Source organism: Physeter macrocephalus, chromosome 9 (genome assembly GCF_002837175.3).
Source record: "Physeter macrocephalus isolate SW-GA chromosome 9, ASM283717v5, whole genome shotgun sequence".
NCBI lineage: Eukaryota > Metazoa > Chordata > Mammalia > Artiodactyla > Physeteridae > Physeter > Physeter macrocephalus.
In genome coordinates this window covers 62894265-62917606 of record NC_041222.1, presented here as the reverse complement: position 1 = coordinate 62917606, position 23342 = coordinate 62894265, and the positions used below count along the sequence as shown (strand labels likewise).

Here is a 23342-nt window from a genome sequence, read left to right as displayed (position 1 = left end):
TAACACACTATTGTAAAACAGTTATACTCCAATAAAGATGTTAAAAAAAATAAATAAATAAAATAAAACTAAAAAAAAAAAAAAAAAAAAAGTTCCCTCAACAGTAGAAGTAGATTTTCATCACCAGTGCATACTACTAATGGCCATGTGCTCTGATCCAATGCCAAACCGGAGAGGAAATTCAAAGCAGTGAAACGCTGCTACATGAAGATTCCCTAGTAGAAGTAGTGGAGCATGACGGACGAGGAAGGTGGGTTTTGTGTAAAATAGGGATAATACTACTCACTTCAGAGCACTGGTGTGATTTTAATAAGCAAATGAATAAATAAATAGATGAATAAATAAACAAATTATAATTTTTTTTTAATGTTGGGAGTAGAAACAATACTTGAATGTATATCCCAAATTGACCACTGACTGGCTAAGTAACTTTAAGCAAGTCACCCCAACTATTTGAGCTTCCATTTTTCCAAATCAAGGTTATTCATCCCTCCCTGCTACCTTGCATTTTCATGATGAATCCCTTCCTCACAAAGATGCTGTTAAGACAAAGTAGAAATGTTCAACTCCTCACACTGATTGATACAGCATGAAAAAAAGAGGCAGTTTCTAAGATAGATATTGGATAATAAAAATCAGAGGGGAGGAACAACCAAAACTGCTTGCTCGAGGCCTTCTAAATCAAACCATCAAGGCAGACAGATGCATCAATTAGAAAAACTTTGCTTTCATTTTTTAATCAAATTGCTCCATGGTTGTAACATTTTCTCCTTCGGCTTTAAAAAAATATATATATGTACTTTCCAACTGTGCTCTGCACTGCTTTAAAAATGGAAATGTGGTGCATGTCTTAGAACAAAACTGCAACCCTCTGTGCCCCAAAGAAATTCACTGATTCAACAAGTCCTATTGCTGAAAGCAGAGGAGCTGAGCGGGGAAACACAGCAGCCATTATGTGCTCATCAATAGCTCGTGGGCAGGCCGGGGGGGAAAATAGGATCTGCTCTAATGAGAGGGAGAATCTAGTGAGGCCAAGAGGTCAGCCCAGGCTCCTCCCAGAGAGAAGAGCCCTGCAGTGGCGCGGCTTCACCTGGGCTCATAGACACACAGGCCTCAGATGTCCTGCTCGACCCAGTCAACACACAGACCAGTGCCCAGGATCCCAATTCTGCATATTTGTGCACCATCACAGAAAAATCTTTTCATTAAGTGTGGTGAAGGGAATTTCCTCAATAATTTTTCATGCTTACTGACATTAAAAAAAATCAAATGCCTTTTCGATCCGCAGTTTCTTAAGCTTATTCCCGGCCATTCCTTAAAGTTATACTTGGATGGAGCCTAATTCTAAAAAATCTCCATTTAACCTTCCTCCAGAAATTGCAGCTCTTCTTAGAAACTGCCTTCTAGTGATGCTGAGTTAGGCTTTTGTAGTCACTAAAGGCTCTTACATGCCACATGTAAGTCTAAGTTGATTTAAATAGCTGCACTATTTGAAAACCTTATGATCTAATGTAGGTTGTTTGCCACTCAGATTTTCCCCTTAGCCCAGCTGAAATTGAGGAAGGATTTAATTTCAGAGTTACCAAAACAGGAGAAGTAGAAAATAAGCAGCAAGAGGAAAACAAAAGCCAGCAGATGGAAGGAAACTGGAACGTTGGTCTCCTACCTCCTGAAAGGTTCTGCTCTGGCCCCCGCTGTCATCTAGGTACACGGAGAGCTTCCGAAGCGAGGCTGCCACGTGAACTCGCGACTCTGTTCGGCTGCTGTGGCTCATGAGGGACAGGACAAGTCCAACTCCCAGTATACAGCCCGTGCTTGGATGCCAAAAAAAGATGAGGAGTGAAAATAGTAAGAAATCCACGCCATTGCTCTTCACTTATCATAGGAGTCACCAGTGCTCTACAACCCGAGGTAAGATGGCTGGATTCTAATTCTGCTGCCTGGCGTACAGGTGTATTCCATGACCCACCGCCCCTCCCAATCAAAATGTGTCCATGGCCCATGCCAGTGCTATGTACCCAATGGAGAAAACAAATAAATACATGAAATAGTTTGACAAACTCTGTAAGAGAAGTAGGCATAAAAATTAGTCAAACCAGTTCTATCTCTGCACTTAGAGAAATGCTGTGGTCCTCTCTCCACTGACTGCCCCCCCCATCATGCTGAGTGCACTATGATTAACTGCATAAGGAGAGAAAAGCCTAAATTTCAGGATATGAGCTGAGGCCATCTGACTAATAACGGGGGGAGGAGGGGCGGATAAATGCAAGGCATAATTACGAGGTACTGCTAAGTGCTTCATGTTTCCTAGTCAACTTCAACAAGTGGAATTTCTGTCTCAAAGAAACTGTGTATTTGTGCCCAATGACATTAATCCTCTTCTCCCCTCTGATCCCTCCGAGTACCACCACTGGGTCAGAAGAGAAAATGGACAAATGACAGGCTTGTCAAATGTTACCCCATGTGACAATTCAATTGGAATCTTGGGCTTTGTGCCCCAGGTCTCCTGAAAGAATACATATCCATTTTAAGAAAAGAATTGTTCTCCCAGAAAACTTCTAGTTAGTGTGATAAGATAAATGTGGCTTGAGGGTAATTTTTTACTCTTTGGAAAAAGTTTTTATCATCATTGTTGTTTTTCAAGTTGAGGAAATGCTGACTTTTTCAGAAATCATCCTCACTCTGGTTTGGCTTGCCTCTCTTCCTGATATCTACTGCTTAAGAAGACATTCCAGGGCATTTCTCCAATAACATATTTCAATGCCCGTATGTTATGTCATTTTGCTCTTATATAGCATCTATCGCTTTGGCTGGCGTCAAGACCTTCACATAGTTTCTTGAACAGGTTAGTTACTTCCCCTGACACCTCTGTGCCAACGGAGCTTCCACATCTGATAAGAGATACCCAAGAGGATGGAGAGGCTACAGGATTTGCTCAAGGTCATGCAGAGAGTTTCCAGCAGAGCATGGACAGAAGACAGGGTTTTTTGATTTCCAGCCTTCTGTTCCAACTGCCAAACCCAGGCCCCTCCCGGCACCCTGTGTGATGCCATGATGGAATGCTTATGAGAAGGCAACATGTCTCAGGTGTGTTTTCCTAGGTTCTATTGCACAACAATCTGGCATTAGAAAATCCTTTGTCAGGAAGCTACTGCAGCAATAATCCAAGTCAGGCAGAACTGCTGTTCCTGCTTACATAACCTTAACAACCAGCTCAACTAGCATAATGCATATTTCAATGAGTTAAATCAGCATCTAACATCTGAACACTGTGTGCTTTTGAGACAAATCACATTTCTGAAAGAGGAAAGGCTACTGCTGATTAGAATGGATTTAAAGTCTTTGTTTTCATTTAGACTCTACAGGAAAGGGTTTTTTTTTGGCCATCTTTCTATATTGATACATATGAAAACCTGAAATCAGACCAAAGATATAGTTAGACAAATATCATTTAATACTTTAAAATTTAACTTTTGCTCCCTCTTTAACTATGTAACTGCTATTTATGCTTAGGATTTCAAATGTTACTTCCTCAGGGATACCTGCCCTGGCCCAGCAGGAAACCTCCTTAGTATTGTCCCATAGTACCTTGTACTAATTTACTTCAGACAATTTTAATGATATACTCCGAAGAAGATTATCTGGGAGCTGATTTGATTACTGACCACGTCCTTTACTAGCTTGCAAGCTCCATGAGCGTAGGTACCTTTTCTGTTTTTTCCTCACCACAGTATTTGTGGCACCTAGTAACACTGCTTGACAGGGAGAGGCATTCAACCAACATTTATTGAATGCTGAAGAACTGACCAAATTCTCTTTAGTTTCAAGAGAATCTAAAGTGGAGAGAAAATCTATAGGGGGGAAACCCCTCCCAAAAAACCCCAAGGCTTGATTTTCATGTTCAGTTGGAGGCAAAATTTATGAGTGGTAAAATTCACTGAATATATCATCCAAGATTCAATCAAGAAAACTCGATTTCTATTTTTTGCCAGACTAATTTAAGAAAGAGGTGTCAGGTTTATGAGGAAAAAAGATTCTTCTCAAAGCTCACTTAACTACTGGGGTTCATCTTTTTCAAATAATAGACAGGTCTTGCTTTTCTGGCTATTCTGGGCACACAAAAATCTCTATCCCCTGGACTGAAGCTCCTCTTTCACCATCTCAAGGTACATGGGCACAAAGGTCTAGAAAAAGACATCCCAGTTTCTAGTTTATATTTACCTAAAAATTATCACAGCAGAATTATTCTTGGGCAAGGTTAACAGTCACTAACGATTCTATTCATTTGGTTATTAGGTGACTGTTATGATATATGAATATATAGTCTAACTAAGTACATATGGGTGCCAATAAAAATACGTTAGATTGTATGCATCTATTGCCCATCTGAACTGTTTCCTTCTACTTTGTCTAATTTGTTCCAGCATGTACCAAGAAGGTAGTCCTCAAGCTTCATTCCTGATGTTTCCTTCTGACTTCCAAATCTTCTACATTTTAGTGTGTGTATCTTTTGTCCTAAGTCTTAAAGATTCTTCTAGGTGCTTAGTTCAGCATTTCTACACATTTACCTCATTCTAGCTTCACTGTTCTACCAGCTCTAAACCAAGAATAACTTGGGCAGAGATAGCTTTCACATCTTTCTCTCCATTGAAAACAAAAAGGACTTAAGTGTTGGTGTCCTGAACAGATGAAATAAATTGTGTTAGATATAAAATTGAGGTTTTGGAATTGCTAACATAAATCTCCTATAAGAATACTAACAGGGCTTCCCTGGGGGCGCAGTGGTTGAGAGCCCGCCTGCCGATGCAGGGGACACAGGTTCGTGCCCCGGTCTGGGAAGATCCCACATGCCGCGGAGCGGCTGGGCCCGTGAGCCACGGCCGCTGAGCCTGCGCGTCTGGAGCCTGTGCTCCGCAACGGGAGAGGCCACACAGTGATAGGCCCGCATACTGAAAAAAAAAAAAAAAAAAAAAAAAAAGAATACTAACAAATGATAAAGAGGATGATATGCCCCATTATGTCATTACTTATTTGAATCTCTTATCCAAGTGTATTAAAATATCATTGGCAAAGGAAATTCTGAGTCTTAAAAGCTATGCTCATAATTCCGATATGTGTGTTGCTATATCAACTGGGACATGATATATTTTTCTAAAATTAACCACAGATGAATCTTCAATTCCCTAGTTTATTGTAGGCTATTCTGCAGATTAAGTACTAGGCCATCTAATAATTAGTTCTAATAACAGTTAACATTTGTATAGTGCTTTGCCCTTTACAAAGTGCTATACAAATGTTATCATATTTGTAAAAGCTCAACAGTAATTAACCAATGCTCAGGTCGTTGATAGATAACATGAGTAGTTATGGCTGTGAAGATTGAAATGGTGTAATAAGTACCACTAGATGGCAGCAAAATGTAAGTGATAGGACCCCAAACACCAGACCAGGTGCTCGGTTCTCTCAGCAGGGATACATCCATTAAACCAAGGAAGCGTGGTAAATTTGCTCTGGGTGAATTCTATCACTCGAGGTAGCACGCTCCCAGATCTATTAACTACCTTTGGGTAACGCCTCCAATATTTCAGGTGAGAGAGGACTGCCCCGGACTCCTGCAAGCTCATTGGATGGGGGAATACTTTATGCTATGAACCAGGTCTGGGCCTAGTTAGAATCTCTCTTCTGCTTTCAATGATAGGCAACATCCACATGTCAGAAAAAATAATCAACACCACACTGTCAAGTGTCAAACTGCTTTCTTTCTACTGAAATGTGTTCTCCATGCTGTGCTAAGCAAGAGAAAGCAAGCTGGCTTTGAAATCAGACTACCTAGGTTTCTCTCCTGGCTCTGCCCTTAGTGCGTGACCTTGAACCAGTCTCCTATTTGAGACTCACGTTCTTCATCTGTAAACTGAAGTGATGGTGACTCCTGCTTTAGTATCAATATTTAGGTTGTAATCAGGGCTTAATTACATGAGAAGCAGATGTGAAAAGGCCTAGCAAAATATGGCTCTGCTCAGTAACTATTAGTGGAACCCAAAACCAATGAGAGAACTACCTAAGCGTGGACACCCACAAAGCATTAGAAATGACAAAATACTAAACTTCATTAACTAGGAAAAACATAGTTTGGAGAGAATAAAGGGAGGGTTTCTTGAAGGACCTGGGCTTTTAATTGGCGCTGAAAGGCAAGCAAGATTTTACTAAATGGACAGGAAATTTCTGATGACCCTATTCTACTTGAATCTGCAGGCTCAATCCCCTATGGAGGCCCACCTTTCCTTCTCCCAAACACATTTGCTTATTAAGAAGGTAAGAATCAAGAAAGAAGGTAAGAATGAAGAAACCAGAACCTTGTTAATATAAAAAGTTAATTTTAAAGATACATATGCTTAGACATATGAAGGTTGTAAATGCATAAATGCCCATACTTTGGATAATTCAGTTATCCGCATGGCCCTCCCTTCACTCAAACAACCTTCCTGCAAACTCATGGAGCTGATATGTGAGAGTCCCTCCTGATTGTTCCAGCTGGCTGCAAGTGTGCAGCATGTTAATCACAGGTTTTCTCCCCAGCTTTATAATACCCTGAGCTACAGATATGTTGGACACCTTTGTGGGAAGGCAGGAGAAAGAAGGAAGAGGGGGAGAGGGGAGAGGAAAGGACAGAAACTCACCTTACTCCTTGGCTGTAAAAGGCAGCACCACCAACACATGAATTAGGCTCAAAAAACTCAACTCTTCACCGGCCCCCCAAACAGTTAAATGACCCTATCCTTTCCATTAATCATTTTCTAAATTTAAGAGACTTGAATTATGCCACTGAACTCTTTCTTTGCCCATACTCAAAACCACACTCTTAACATGTCATTTCATCTCTGACATGTTCAACTTTAAAGTGTGATAAAGTGAGTGCGTTTCAAGCATTCTTATCCAACCTAGCCTGCATGTGAAAGATCTCATAACTACCACCTACTAAGTGAAGATCTGACTTTATTTACACATGATGAAATACATGATACTTGCAGTACTTCTACCATTTATGCTTTTGTTAGTCTGAACTTAACAGGCTACATCCATGAATGTAACTTTAGATCATAAGTTCCTAAAGGCCAGACATTTAAACACTGATTTTTTTGGTAAACACTGATTTAACTCATATTTAAACAGTGCCCATAATAGCATGAAGTAAACGAGTTAATACATTGGAGGTTAGTGCTTAGACTCTGTTGAGTTTCCTAGTAACTTCAACCCCAGAAGATCCAAACCTGAAGTTCCAAAACATAGGGAAGTCCAAAAAGGTACAATCCAGGTTCTCAATGGTGTCAATATTTCAGAAGGCCTAATAAAACAATATGTTTTCCCACACAAGCCACATGGATGAGTTAAAACATTCAATGTCTCACTAAATGAGTATGTTTAACACCATTTTGTATTGTATTTTCTGATTATTCCTTTTTGTTTTTGTTGTTTTTCATGACTGGAATGAGAAAACAAATGAACTCTTAAGATATTTAGTTTAAAAGACAAAATATTTTAAAAGCATGAAGTTTGGGGGGAGAAGGGATCTACTAATATTGAGGAGGTTGGGAACCTCTGGTGTAACCTCTGCTTGTTTCTATTTTGATTCTTCTGACATTGGATTTCATAGGGAAATCCAAATCATGAGTCAAAGACTCTCTTAGTCAAATCAAATTGAAAGAATATTTTCAACAGATTTTGAAAAGGTTGTCATACATACAAGTCCCCAGATAGTCGCCTCATATGGTAAAGTACAAGACGGAATCTAAGGTATGGGTAACTTAGTGACAGCCACAAAATGACATTTGTTGCTTTGTATGGAAACAAACCGCCTATTTCTGAAACATGGGTTTCAGAACAAGTAAGCTTTAATTACAGATTTTTTTATTATTACTGAAATCTCTACACAAAGGAATTCAAGACCAGGTCCTACAAATATTTCACCATAGAATGTAAAATTTATGGCAAAGAAAGAACCAATCTCTGAGTATCAGAGAGGGAATGGAATCAACATACTTGTATTCAAGACTAGTGTCAAAGCAGCAATTTTCCAGGGCATCCAAAGACTTCATCAGAAGAAGGTTCATCTGTTGGCCAGATATATCACTGGGTAAAGACCAAGAGGGAAAAATGAATTATTTAAAATCATTCAACTGTCCAAAATATTTACTATGTAATATTTTGCTCTCAATATTTTATTGAAAATACATTTCTTTTAAAAATATATAAAAGTGGCAAGTAACAATATTGATGATTCACATATATTTTGTGGACAGAGAAACTGAGTCAGAGAATTTATTCAATAATTGGGTTTCTGTACATTATAATCACTTGCAAACCAATAAACCCTAAAACTGCTACTTTTGCATTTTCTCAGCTCATTCAAATTTTTAAATCACTGAAAAATAAGAACAAAGCTCAGAATTCCAAAAAATTATTTCTAGGAATGCTAAGGTGATTTTCTTCAGAATATTTACTAATCCATTAAGTGATATTGTCAATCATTCCAAATCTTTCTTGCAAAAACTATAACTTCTGATTTCATGTCTCAAATATGGAGGTTTTCAGTTCTATTCTTTTTTTTTTTTAAAGGGGGAGAAAAACCCAGCCCTATATTTTTCTGCCTTTATACAGTAATTGATGTGGTTTTTGTAGTTGTCTTGGTGAGAACTATGACTTTTAGAGTAAAATAAAACTTAAAAGGTAGGTCTACGTCTGTTTTTTCAGGCAGAGTTGTGGGCTTCATCACCGACACTTTATTATCAAGGGGTCCCTACATGTCAGCTCTCCTGCTGCTGCCTCAGACCATGCTGAGTGGAATGCAGCCCCAGGAATGCCAGCCAGCCAGAGCGCACTTTAAATAATATCTTCTCCAACCAAGACTATAGCGGTTTTGCCTGAGGTGAAGGAGTACATTTTGCAATGAGAAAACATGCACACAGGTACACACAATTTTAGTAGCTTTAACTAAATAAGTCCTATTATAGTTGTTCTCTGGAGTAAAATGTACTTAAATATCCTAAACAAATGCTAAAGAGATCCTACTAGTATCCTCTGGGAGTTATGACAGAAGCAGCTTTGGAATAATATACTTTTCTGAATAAATTCTAGACTGGAATTTAAATTCAGGAGATTTTTCATAAGCCTCAGCAAAAAAAAAATAAAATAAAATAAAAAGAAAGATGGATTGAATGTCAAAATTCTTTTCTACAAAGTGATTTTTCATTCTTGAGACCAAGATATTGTACTGATCCTGTTCTCCTAAGGGGCCACTTTGGACCACTTATTTGATGTCATTGATTATTCAGAGTTAGTAGCCCTCAAAACACTTACTTTAATTTTAGAAAAATAGAAATTTTCTCCAAAAATGTCATTATCTGGTGAGACTGTCATTATCTAGTAAAATATTTATTAGTACTAAAAGGCAAATATTTCAGATTCCTCTGCTCTATGAAATTAGGAAGGTGGGAACCATGAATAATTATATTAATGGCTGCAGTACTAACACACCAGGCAGAAGGAGAATGCTATCAAATACAGGATCATTATGGCAAAGTTAAAATCTGCAGGTATTCTGTGGGCAGTCCGCCTCAGGAAGAGCTTCCTGGTGTCCTTCCCCAGGGTTTCCTGCAGGTGCAAAGTCAAGTAGGGTAGATAGGGGTGGAAGGCAATCTAGGAACCAGAAAGGATACTTCAGGGGAATCACCATAGGTTTCTCCAGGTAGCATAATTAAATTAACCACAAATGTAAGCTTGTCAAGCCCTAAAACCAGCAGCATCTCTTCCTAAACTAAGGAAGAAGGGAGCCAGAGCCAGGATAGGATGAAATGAGTTGCCTGGAATTAAACTGTCATGGCTCATTTTTAGTTGTAAAACAAGTAGCTTGAAAAGATACTGAAGAAAGAACATGAACACAGATGGTGAAGAGACCGCCATTTGTAGCATGGAAGCAAAGAGGAAAAAAAATCACTTTCACGTTTTAAGTCTATAAAAATACTTTGTGTTCTGTCCCACACACAAGACATGTAACAGTCAATTCACATGCAAAGGGCAGCTTTTTGTTCACGTCCAGAACCAGGCCTGTGTATACTAATACTGGTGAATAGAACAAAATGAATATTCTGGAAATGTTTCATTTATGATCACAAAAACTAAGCCAATCTTCCCAATCATCCAACAGATGTTTCCAAGGGCTGAAAATGATCATCTGAAATACAGTATTTCCCTAGATCAATAGCAGTTCTCATAAAGGTTTCACATATGGATGTTTGCACAAAACTATGTAAATTACAAATGTAAACTTAACCACTGGTTTCAAACAGAAATCTAAATATAGCATAATATCACCCAATTTACCCACATCAACACCATTTCTTGCCTTTGGACAGACAATTTCTGCCAACTAGGGAAGCTTAAGGACAGCTAACATCAGAACAGAATTCCTCTCCCCACAATCCCTACTATTTCCAATGCAGGAAAATGGGGCTGAAATTCCAAATCAGTGACATCTAAATATTCATGATCCCCAAATACTCATTGTACCACAGTACAATCAATCTGGATATATAAAATTCTAAGGTCGGTAATAAAATAAAGAATAAATATAATGAGCAACAAAACTAAAGTAGATTCGTGCACCAGAAAACTTTCCCACTTACTGGAATTTTCCACCTGGGTCTTTGATATTCTATTAGCTCCATTCAAGAGTAAAGCTAGCAGTCTAAAAATGAGCAATCAAACTGAATAAAGCACACAGTATAATATGCAGAGATTAAGACTCTTTAAGGATTACAAAAATGTAGCCAGGGCGCAGGATAAAAGCAATATTTAAAACTGGGTACATGCAGTTCTCAGGTGATTCAGTGATTCCCGCACCCTCAGGCACAGGGGTACCCCGATCTTTTCCTCCCGTTTTATAGCGATATCAACAAAGAATAAGTAACTACTTTCACCCTTATAAACCAGAGGGAATAAAAGAAGCTTTTTAAAATGTATGGACTTTCCCCATGTCTATTACACATGGCTTTCATCTAAGCATGAAATGATTTTCAAGTAATCAATCACTTTAAAAAGAGGAACCCTTAAAACACATTAATGTCTATGTGATGGTATTTTAGAGAGACAAATTCATTCATAAAGGAGAATAAAGGATCAAGCTGCACATCTCAAAAAGTTGAGCACCACAAATTGCTCAGATATAATGTGTGTGTGTGTGTGTGTGTGTGTGTGTGAGAGAGAGAGAGAGAGAGAGAGAGAGACAGAGAGAGAGGGTTGGGGGAGGGGGGGAGAGAGAGGGACAAATCCTCCACATAAGTCACAAAGAGGGAAAACAGGAATATTTTAATAAACTGTACCTGAGCTTCTCCTCACACAAGCGAGAGAGAAACATCCCCAAAGCAAGGCCCATGTGGATTTGCACGGCTTGAGACTCATCAGCACTTGGTTTCCCAGGTAACCTGGCAGTCAGCATGTTCAGGATTTCCTCAACCTTCTCTTTGCAAGAGATAATGAAAACTGGCACAAGGAGAGACAAAGCCGTGGCGGCCGCAGAACGTGCTATGGCACTAGCTGTGTTTTCACCAGAATAGGATTTCTAGGACATGCCAAAGAAAGAAAACAGGGGGTTGGCCTTTTGTTTAAAACATGAAGGACGCACACCTGTCACAAAAGCGCTATACAACAACGCAAGCTTCTCCTAAATCCACCCTTGCCACCCAAAAAAAACAATTTAAAAAGTAAATCTATTTCTGTGTTTACCTACGGGTTACCTTCTTACTCTTAGTAAAACAATTTGCTACTAAGCAATCGGTTGACTAATAATACCCTTTTAAATTTGAAAAAACAAATTATAAGTGTCTCCTTTTAAAGGGTGTGAATTCCCTCACTATAAAGCCTGAAACAATATCAGTGTTTTCAAAGCCCACATTTGTATATAATGAGAAACCCCAAGTGAAGCTATCCAAGCTTGCAGAAACCACCAAGCCACATTATAAATGTCCAGAAAGCCAGGAGTTTTCTGGGAGAGAAAAGAAAAGGGGTGAGGGTGAGGGCAGTTCAAGTTTAGTTACAGAGGGATAAGTGTAAGTTTGGCACAGGGATCTACTGGCAGATCTCCCAAAATTTTTGGTGGGAACGCTTCCCAGTAGATGGATTATTTCCTACAGGGGGTTAATTCCTTTTAATTAAAAAGGAAGTTGAAATCCTAAAAGCCTCTGCTTACAAAGCAATAACCAGCTATTCAAAATGAAACGGAGAGCTCTATATGCTCCTTTCCTATATGTAATTATGGGAAAAGAAATGAATAACAACCCTAATAAAATGACAGGGCAGCTGAATACGAACAGCTTCTACAAGAGTCCTGTGTTAGAGAGCTCCACCAGACATTATATAATTTATAAATATGTCTCAAGTGGGGAAGAAAGACCGTTTATCATTCCTCAGTATCACCCACTTCAAATTTTCAGACACACCATAAAGGCCGTGTTGTCCCTTGCAGTCAAAACACATTAAAAAGTGTTTTTAATTCTATACTCGCTTGCTCTCTAAAGCTTTAGTACTTTAAAGATAAAAAGCAAACATGAACTAAGGGATTCTTTAAGTTAATATAGCACTATTACAATGACAATACTACTCAAAATGACCCAGCTGCTAAGACAAGGGAAATAAAGAAAGTAGCTTTTGAAACAGCGTTTTGAAAAAGTATAATAATGCAAGAATCACAAAGGTAAGAGGCAACCCCAAGCTGACTACTAAAGACATTATTCTTATTGGATCGCAAGAACTAAGCAGCGCTATTAGAAGTCTAACACAATATCCTGTCCTGTTGAATATCTGAACCAGACAGCTACTGCAAAGACCTCCATATAAGTTAACAAGGTTTTCATCCATCATTAAAAAAGAAGAAAACTTCTGACAGAAAACAAATCATCGTAAACAAAGTACTTCTTTGAGCAAAATCTACCTTCCAATTTAATTCTACGTTATCCAGTAAGACATTTTTTGTCCTCAAGTATAGTAAAAAAAATCTAGTTCCAGACCCTAAGCCCCAGATGGATACATACCAGGTCCTCCTAAGGGCAGGAGGACAGAGGCACACAAAATGTTGTACAAAGAAGACCTAAGGCAATGAAGTTTCAGGCTAAAATCGTGATCTTAGCAACAGTTCAGGACTTGTGCTATATTTTTATTCAAATCAACTGTAATCCTCTGCCACTCAGCTGATTGTCCCATGATCCCTATAATTCCCTAAGCAATGGATAGTGATAAGGCAGAACCAAAATAATTCCATGCAGATACAGAAATAAAGCACACACTACAGCCAATAAAGGCAAAATGAAACCTAAACCAACAAAGTGTGTTTTCAATTTGCTTCAGATCTTAGCATATAAGCATGAAGAAAGAGAATGACTAAGTAACAGGTGCTTTTTTATGATCAATATTACTTTGTATTTATAGGGCATTTCACATTTTCAGAACATTTTCCTGTAGATTATATAATTTGATCCTCACAATCTTCTATAAAGTTGGCAAGGCATTCATTTTTACCTTCATTTTACAGGAAGGGAAAATAAGATGATAGGTTAAGTAAGTGTCAGGTCAACAGTCACAAAACTAACAAGAGGTGAAGCTGGGGCTACAATCACTGTAGCTAATATTGCTCAATCACCTCAATTTATAAACAAGGACACAGTGGTCCAGACAGATTAACTGAACTTCTCCTGGTCACATACTCTGCAATAAAAAAAACTAAGACCAGAAACTCACGGTCCTCCATCTTCAGCCAATGTTTATTTTACTACAACTGTAGCGCTTGACTCTGATTACACATTAGAATAACTTAGAAAGCTTCCAAAACGCTGATACCCAGGACCCATTCCCAAGCAATTACATCAGAGGTGAGGCCTATACATCAGTATTTCTTTTATATATATATATATATATATATATATATATATATATATATATATATATACATACTTAAAGTTCCCCAGGTGACTCTAATGTATAGCCAAGGCTAAGACTTATATCTAATGTATAGCTAAGGCTAAGACTTACACTATATCATGGATTTCACATGAACAATTGATATAAGAATCAACTCTTGAGTTTTCTAATCATTTTTTATTTCTCGAACTTACATAATAAAACCAGGAGAAAAGTTGTCCTCTGGGTTGGTAATGGCTATCGACAATGACCAGAAGAGTATCAAACACCATGGAAACCCACGCTTTCATTGAAAGGAAATTAGGTTGAACCTGCAGATGAAGGGAAACATGAAATGATAATGGGAAAAAAGAAAAAACCTAATCTTTATTTCTAGAACCAGGGTGCAACCTCCTTCTGTATGAAAGAATGAAGTGCTGTTATTAAAAACTAAACTTCACCTGCCAGGACTGCATGAAGTAGATAGGTATTTGACAAATATACATCCTCACCTGTGCCCCAATGTGAATAAGACTTACCTTTCATACAAGACTTAGCAGAGGTGAGAGGATGAGGGCTGCAAAACAGAACAGATCTGGGAGCTCCTTAGAGCTCTCCCGTGTTTAGTTAGGGTAACATGGTGGTTAAAGGGAGAGACGTGCAGAGAAACCAACTCAAACTTTCTCATTTCTGACTTGTCATTTCAATAAAGCAGCTGACAAAATGTTTTTACCATGTCTAGCATTTCTGCTTACTATCACTATACTTATCACTCAAGAATCATCACATTTGCCTAGCCAAGTAAGTAAGAAAACATAAATGATCTTCAGTTTGGAAAAGAAGAGGAAAGAGAATGAAAAAAACAAAACAACGACAACAACAAAACCCAGCTCAGTAAAAAGAGAACTTGGTTTTAAAAAAAAATCATTCATGAGCGACTTCCCCGGTGGTCCAGCGGTAAAGAATCCGCCTTCCAATGCAGGCGACACGGGTTCGATCCCTGTTTGGGGAACTAAGATCCCACATGCAGCAGGGCAACTAAGTCTGCGTGCGTGACAACTACTGAGCTCGCGCGCCTCAACGAGAGGGCCCACATGCCGCAAACTACAGAACCTACATGCTCTGGAGCCCACACGACACAACTAGAGAGAGAAAAAACCCACACGCCACAACATGGGCAAGAGCCCATGCACCACAACTAAGACCTGACACAGCCAAAAAAATAAAGAAAATTAAAAAAAAAAATCATTCATGACCATGGATGTCAAAAAACATTCATTAACTCACATGGTAACACAAAAGTGGTGCAAACTATAAAGGTCGATGTGGTGTTAAGAAACCTTAGAATTAATTCCTTGAATCAGACAAGACCTTCTTCTTAAGATCTTTAGTTGTTGGTCAAATGCAGATTTGAATGAAGTTTGAAAACTTCAACTTTAATCAAATAATGACATCTTGAGTTTATATTGAGTAATAGCCAAAGGCCAGGTTATCAAGAATAAAAGCAAAGCCCCATCTTTGGCTTGCGAGGCTTCTCAATGTTTTGTGTACTATGTGCCACAGCACAGGACAAAGGTTGTGGGAATAAAGAATAGAAGGGCCTGGAGCTCAAACTCTGAGCTAGACCTCCAGTTATTACTGGGGCAAATGACCTGTACAACTGGTAGTCTGACATAAATAACACCAAAACGAAGGGATCCTAGGAAGGCATGTTTACTTTTTAGGTTGTAGGTCTACCTAGCATGTTGCCTCTGCTAAAGTATTCCACGGCTCTTTCAAAGATATGAAACATTTTCACTCTAAAAAATTTTCAAGTTTCTCATTATTAAAATAAGATTCTGGGCTTAAAGGTAAATTTTCATATGGTAACTAACGACATTTTTATCCTTCATGCGATAACTCCTTGGCCTCCTTCCCTTCCCCACATGTAATACACATTTGTAGCTTTTGCCACACAGCATTATTCTCTTGTTTATTGGTAATAGCACCCTTTGGGGAATTCCCTCCTCCACGATTTAAAGCTTGGTTAAATGCTCAATCAAGCTACTCATCCTACCCTGCTGAAGGTGTAGGCATGGGACCCACGGGATTCCGAATCTTAAGTGAGTGATGCAAAGACAGTAAATGACTATAACCGATCCATCCCAGTAGGGGTGGTCTGCTGAAATGGTTCATCAGTACCTGTGCGTGGACTCCCCAACTTGCCTCCTGTTCTTCTCCCAACTCAGTTTTTAAGCTTTGCCTTCAATTCCATGGGATTCCAGATTCCTTATTCTTCTAGTTCCTTTTTAATTTAAATTAGAGTTGGCTTCTTGCCCAAAAAGAACCCACCAAAAAACCCTACCATGAAAAAAGAATACAAATGGTCCATTGGGCACTCTGTGGGGACAGATATAGGCTGAATAGCATTGAATAAAGCCCAATTTTTTGCAGCAAGAAGTGATGAAGTATATACTGATGCTGATGATAATAGTTACTATTACTGACTATTTACCAGCCACTGTGCCTTACATATATTACTTCATTTAATCCTAACAATAATCCTATCTGGTAAGTATTGTTATCCCCATTTTACAGATGGGGAAATAGGCTCTGAAAGGTGAGGTTACCAACAATAAGCCATAGAGCTAGAAAATGCAAGTATTAGGATTTAAATCCAGGACTCTCCTACTCCAAAGCCTGTGTTTTTTAACCACTTGACTATATTGTCTCCAGATAATGATAGCTACCAGAAAACGGGGCTTAAAAGAAGAATAAATCCATGCCTTTTTATTTTGACAGATATGAATTATCTGAAAAAGTACATTGGAAATGAACATTGGCCAGCTTGCCACATGTTTAATTAAGAAATAAATGCCTTGCAAAAAATGAATAGGCACTTTGTCACTGACGTCTACAATTAAAATGCAAAGTGCAATTTTTTTCAGTCAGTAAACACTGCTTATTTATCTTTTTTTGACATCATTGTTCACTTTCAGTAAGCCTAGTTAACCTCCTAAGATTGGTTACCATGATGTAATCACAAAAAGACAAGCCCTGTTGCATAAAATTGGTACCTTCAAATGGAAATGACCACTTAACTGTGATGGAGAAAGCAAAACAGAAAAGCAGCAAAGAAAAGTGTTTTAGAGGACACTAAGGCTTATGGTATAAAGATGCATAGGGTAGCACAGCCAATGACTGTAACCTCCTAAATTCAGGGCCAGGCTTTAGGAGAAGTCTCACTTTTCACACGTTACACAACCAAAGGCCAACTGGTTCTAATCACCCTTAACTCACCTCCAGGACACCCTCAGAGTCTGAGGAGAGGCTGGCTTCATGTTTGGAAACGATGACAGCAAGACTGCTTAAGGCTAACAGCGCGTTGCCTTTGACCACTGGGCTGTCTCTGTTTAAAAAGAAAAAAATTCCAAGAGAGGATTTGGGGGCATTAACCGGGAGAAAAGAAGGTGCTATTATAGGGAGGGCAGATGAGGTCAAAAGCACTTCCATCCCTTCACAGAGCCTTGTAAACACAGGTCTGTTGGTTCCCTGATGTCAGCAGCTTCTTTCCTCCTTCTGACACTAGTGCTGATTTTTAACTCTTCTTATAAATGTATGGTCATTATGCTTTGGGTAACTTTAAAAATATAATAAGCTCATACATCTAAGCTTCGTCTTCCTAAAATTTTTATTTCATCATTAGACCTTACATTTCCCAAGCCATCTTCTTCGGTGTCATCTTTGGCCACTATAAAAATGTATCGATTTGTTTTGGAAACACAGCAAAGGACAGTTGTGTGAATAAGCACAGCAGAATGGAACTGGCCCCTGGCTTTTCTAAAGCACTGGTGTGTGGAATCAGCTTCTAGTGAACCACTTCAGACGGCATACTTTAACAGCAACTCGACATGCTGGCAGCTTTCCTCCGTCATTATCATTTTCCACTTCTTTCTCTTAATATGCCAAAGCCAGCAACCTTAAAGTCAGTCTGTAACATAATTCAGAAACCCTAGATAAGATGCAAAAAAGGCTTGTTTTTAGACTATTTGCATAGAGAGTTGTCTTTTTATATCACTCAAATGGTAGTTTTCTAATATTGGCAATAAAATCTTAAGTTTGACTTATGAATTTGGTATCAAGAAAACTGAATCTTTTAAATACACTTACCACTGGAAAATGTACATTTAGTATTATTCCATAATTCCAAAGTGAGCCTATAGAATAAAATCCCCGGTGGGACACTGATGAGATGCTCTTGGCTTACTGACTTCATTGTAACAGAACTCAGGCAACACAGCACCCTTACCATCGGATAGTTCAGTTCTCAGGGAGTTCTACGATTGTGGGTTCCCATAAATGCAGAGAATGCTTCCCCAAACCTGGACTTGAGACCTGAACGTTAATCAGTGTGTACATCCAAGAACTACTCCCTTGCTTACCCTGGTGCAGGAATAGAACAGATGGGCGGGATGAGGAAGATTTCCAGCCCTGCTCCCCATGCGAGCCTAGTGTCTCCGGCCCTAGGCCACAGTCATGACTGAACATGTGAGTTAGTGAGTATCAAAAGGTTAGTATACACCTGTGTTCTTGCATTTTTGTTTCCATTTGGTAAGAATGGAACTCAGGACTTGCCATTATCAAGTTCTATCAATCCATCCATTCCTTCCTTCCTTCTCTCTCCTACTCTGGGGTGATTAAGCTCAGTGAAGGCTTGCTCTGCACTCTTGATCATTTTGTTCATCTATTCTTAGATCATTCCTCCATGAGGCCTGTCATACATTGATAAGACAACAACATTTACACTGAGGGATGGGGCAGGGGGAGAAAACAAAAAGGAAGACTTGAGGTTGAAGCAGTTTTGCAGTGAGGATTACTGGGAACTCCTATAGCTAACAATAAAACCCCAGGAAGCAAGGCAAGATGTGGGCATGCCCAGGTGCCCTAGCCAGAAAATCACTTAACAAAATCAAAATTAAATCCTTTAATATTCTCCCTTTCCTTTAACTGAGAATACCTTGAAGCCTGTTCTGCTACAAAGTGGTCATGAATCCCTGAAGTAAGATTTTAAAAAGTTTTAAATTCTCAGTGAATTTATCACCCTGGAGAAATTCTTAGATGGTCACCAGAAATTGGGTATCAAAATCTTTTAAAACAAGAATATTAGTCAAGATGACATAAAAAGTGTCTTTTTAACCTTGAAATTCTGAAAGAGAATTTAGCCTCAGTTTTAAAACAGTGCCCCAAATCACTGTATTTCAAAAGTTTCTCTGGTCTTGACATTCCTGAGCATGTACTGTTCTTGTAAAATGGAGTAAAATGTGTTTAAAGTCACTTGTAATTAGATCTTTGGATGCAGACTAAATGCATATTTGGACATTAATCTTTGAATAGGAAAAACTAGTCCACAGTCACAATGCACACTTAGGCCAAGTTACAAATTTCATAAAGGTATGGTGACTAGCTCTCTTTTTTTTTTTTTTTAACATCTTTATTGGACTATAATTGCTTTACAATGGTGTGCTAGTTTCTGCTTTATAACAAGGTGAATCAGCTATACATATACATGTAATCCCATAGCTCCTCCCTCTTGCATCTCCCTCCCACCGGTGACTAGCTCTTGAACATCTTTTCATTCCCCACTTGCCTTGCAGTGAGTTATGGAGAAAAGACACTCCATACATACACAGTGAGACAAATTCAAGGAGGAGCTGGCCAGGTGAAACTCTAGAATAGGTTCAGCAAAAACTCTTCACCTTGTTGATCACATAACTATCCCCTACCAGTCAAGCAGCAGTGACTAATTTGCATAATAACATGTCAGCATCAGTGCAGTATTTATCTAGGTAACACCACTGACATTTTAATTAAATTGTCCTTTGAAACAAACGGATGCCATTAACCTAATTAAAAAGCTCAAGGAAAGATGAGCTACAATTATGCTTTCTTAGGGACAAAGTATTACATTACATATTAGTAAAGTGACCCAATCCTTTGGGGATTTTTATCTTCAGGTTCAAATCTATTTAATTATTAACAGTGAAAATAAATTTACATCAATCATCAGGTTTTATCTGTGTTCTGATTCTCCCTTAGTCCTATCCCTGATGCTTTTAAAAATGCTCTCAAATGAGCAAATCAGTCTAATCCTGTGACTAGTGTTTTACTTCCTACATTTAATTTATGCCTCAGAACAAAATAAGCCCTACATTGGCCCAAAGTAGCCTGTGGCAGCCATGGTCCAAGAAATAGAATGCTAAGCTGGCAGGAGATGGTGATGCGGTCCTCACAGGATTGGAGGAAGTCAGTGGGAAAAAGTAAAGAGAAGGCAGTAGAGTGATTTTTTTTCTTCCACTCTATCATTAATCTCTTAGACCTTAACTATCTCCTGCTCACTTGCTGTCATGCCTAGTATTGTCAGGATTGCTTTAATAAGATAAGGTCTATAAAATACTTGGAAATTTTTGATGAAAAGGTAACGCCACGAGAACATAAATTATTTTTACTCCATACCGCTGAGAATGTGAACACACTCTTTTTAGGTATTAGTCATGAAATGATGCTTTGCAAATCTAAGATTAAAGTCTTGGTGAACTAAAATTTTAGAATGGAATCTGCCAAAACTACTGGAGAGGCAAAATTACAGTTTGTTTTAATAGAAAGCTGTTAGTTTCTTCAGCATTTGAGCTTTTGTTGCAAATGTCAGAGCACTGTTTTTTAACAGGAACTAAGTAGACTACATAATAGAACAAACTATGAAAGGTAAAGGCCAAAGGCAGCCCCCCATCCCAGCACCTCCTCCCCTCCAATAAGCAGCTGAGTGCCCTCCCACTGTGTCTGCAATTCACCAAACTAGATAAACAGACACAAATGAGTCCGTTTCAAAGCCTCTGGGTACTTTAGTTTTCATTTTGTCAACAGATTATTTCCCATTGCCTCCCACGGAATTGAGTGTAGGGGAGGATTACCACTATATTCAGAAGACATGAGGCTGAGTAGTGATCAGGTATTGAGATCAGGTTTTAGAGCGAAGTACCTGCTTAAGAAATTGGTGGTGGAAAGTGAACTAGATCTAAGGTAGATGATGTTTTTTGGTTTTTGTTTTTTAGGCAAAATCTATGTAGCTACAGAAGGTTCTAGGACATGAGAAAAATAAACTGTAGTTAAATATTTCTAGATAATATAGACTTTCAATACATATGAAATTCTCTGGGTCAAAGGTATATCTATATTATTTGGTGCATAAGAAGAAAGGAAGTCAAACAGCAGCAAGCTAAGGCTAATAGTGAAAAGGAGAAGTGTGTGTAACTGACATGTAACTTACTACCAGGAACAATTAGGCAGCTTGCTAACAAAGGGACCTGAAGAGACTGTTCAAGCAAGCAAGTTCACTAAGGTATAATTTTCTTAGTAAGAGTTGGCTTAAGATAAATAAAAAGCCTCAAGGTAGCAACACTCAAGTTATTTTTGTTAAAACAACCATAAGGATATGATGGAAATTGTTTTTTTACTGGGTCTTCACATTAGTTTTTAGTATTAAAAAATTCAATATTTAGCTACCCTGAGCCCAATAACACCAGGAGAAAAAAAGGAGGTACTACCTTAAATTATTTACCGGTTCACAGTTGAGATTTAATCATCTGTTTGTAAAATAGACATAATTCACATTAGCAAAGTTTTTTTTCCCCTGTACTAAATCACAATCCTTTAAATCTAAGCCAAAGCACAGCGCATTTTGTTAGGTGTACAGCATGGGCACTACTTTGATGTAAAGTTGTGTGCCTGTACTGGTTCCTCCGTATTTTCACAGAAAGACATGTAGTAAGAATTAACTGAATATGAGAAAGGATAACAAATGATTTTTTAAAAAGTAACTGAAAAGTCCTTTAAATCCTTAAAGTAATGAAATGCCAGAAAAGGAGAAACTGTTCGTACCTATGAGGAAGAAAACTATTTATAGAAAATTCCTGGTAAGAGAATAAATGGATCTTACTTTGCAGCTGCTTTGGTGACCTCATCAGTCAACATGTCTCGAACCCTGTGATACAGATGGAAAATAGGTATGAGAGTTTACAGTAGAGCAAGAAACCAATCTTTTTGCTTATTCATCAATTAATAAGAACCTCTGGCAATGACTCCAGATCTTAAAACTTCCATATAGAATTTTAGTGTAAGGTGAAAGAACTGTAATAAGGGCTTCATTTCCAAGACAGTTTCATCTTCCTAGTCCTTAGGTTACTTAGTAGAGGCAGGGAAGGAGGTGAATGCAACTAATGTATAGGCAGTGTTTTCATGGTGTCATCTCTTAAACTGAGTGCTGGGTATACAAGTGTCCTTTATATTATTCTCTGTGATGGACTGAATGTTTGTGTCCTGCTGCCCCAAATTCACATGTTGAAATCTTAACTCTGAATGTATGGTATTTGGAGGTGGGGCCTTTGGGAGGTCATGAGAGTGGGGCCCTCATGAATGCAATTAGTGTCCTTAAAAGAAGAGAGAAGAGAGACCAGAGAGCTTGCTTTCTCTCTGCTCTCTGCCATGTGAAGCTACAAGGAGAAGGCAGCCATCTGCAAACTTAGGAAGCAGGCCCTCACCAGCACCAGGTCTGCTGTCACCTTGATCAAGGGTTTCCCAGCCTCCATAACTGCAGGAAATAAATTCTGTTGTTTAAGCCATCTGGTCTATGGTATTTTTGTTATAGCAGCCTGAACTGACTAAAACATTCTCTCTTTTCTGCACAAGAGCTCACCAAAACAGCAATTTACTGCTTCCAAATTGTAGATAATAGAATTGTCACTATGTATGTATACAAAGTAAAATTTAAAATGTTCGCTATGGTATACGTGAAACTGATATAATGTTATATGTCAATCATACCTCAATAAAAAAACAAATGTTGGTTATAAAATTGAACTAAAAGAAAATACTTACATTTGTGGATTTAAAGGAAGGTATGTTCAATTAAAATATTCACAGTTTTTTTTCATATAAGAGTCTTGAGATAAAGTGAAAAACAATCATTGCCAAATTTATATTCCAAAGATGATATCATAAACATGTTCACTATACATTTTGAGTTTCATAAATTCAAAGTTTTTATAACTATCATAAAAGTTTTGCAAATATAACTATTTGCATTTGACATATAATAAAATCTTAGCTATTCAGCATTCTTTGAGAATGAGTCATCCTTAAGAACCAAGTTTTTCAGATAGTTGCAAACTGCTCTTAAACTTGTACTTTATAAAACCATTTGACAGTAAATTTCTCTAAAACGTATTGTCCAATCTTGGTCTTCCTAAATGGAGTATAGTGCATTCAGTGTATTCTTTTACTGGTCAGCGTGAAATATTGACAGATGATGACTTGCCTGTACTTCTAGGTAGGGCCACACCCTCCGTTAGTTCCCTCCTCTTACC

General features: G+C 38.3%; 1 protein-coding gene across 5 annotated transcripts in view; it reads right to left on the bottom strand.

Annotated features, from left to right (window-relative positions):
- The window catches only part of FOCAD (focadhesin), a 319213-nt gene that overhangs the window by 53121 nt on the left and 242750 nt on the right, over nucleotides 1-23342 (bottom strand). For all 5 annotated transcript variants that reach the window (XM_024126842.3, XM_028494027.2, XM_028494026.2 and 2 more), the window contains 6 exons: nucleotides 21917-21961; nucleotides 17224-17332; nucleotides 14160-14276; nucleotides 11376-11614; nucleotides 8038-8127; nucleotides 1667-1814 (listed from right to left, as the gene is read on the bottom strand). In XM_024126842.3, the coding sequence (XP_023982610.1) occupies nucleotides 1667-1814; nucleotides 8038-8127; nucleotides 11376-11614; nucleotides 14160-14276; nucleotides 17224-17332; nucleotides 21917-21961 (748 nt within the window). The remainder of the gene's footprint in view (nucleotides 1-1666; nucleotides 1815-8037; nucleotides 8128-11375; nucleotides 11615-14159; nucleotides 14277-17223; nucleotides 17333-21916; nucleotides 21962-23342) is intronic.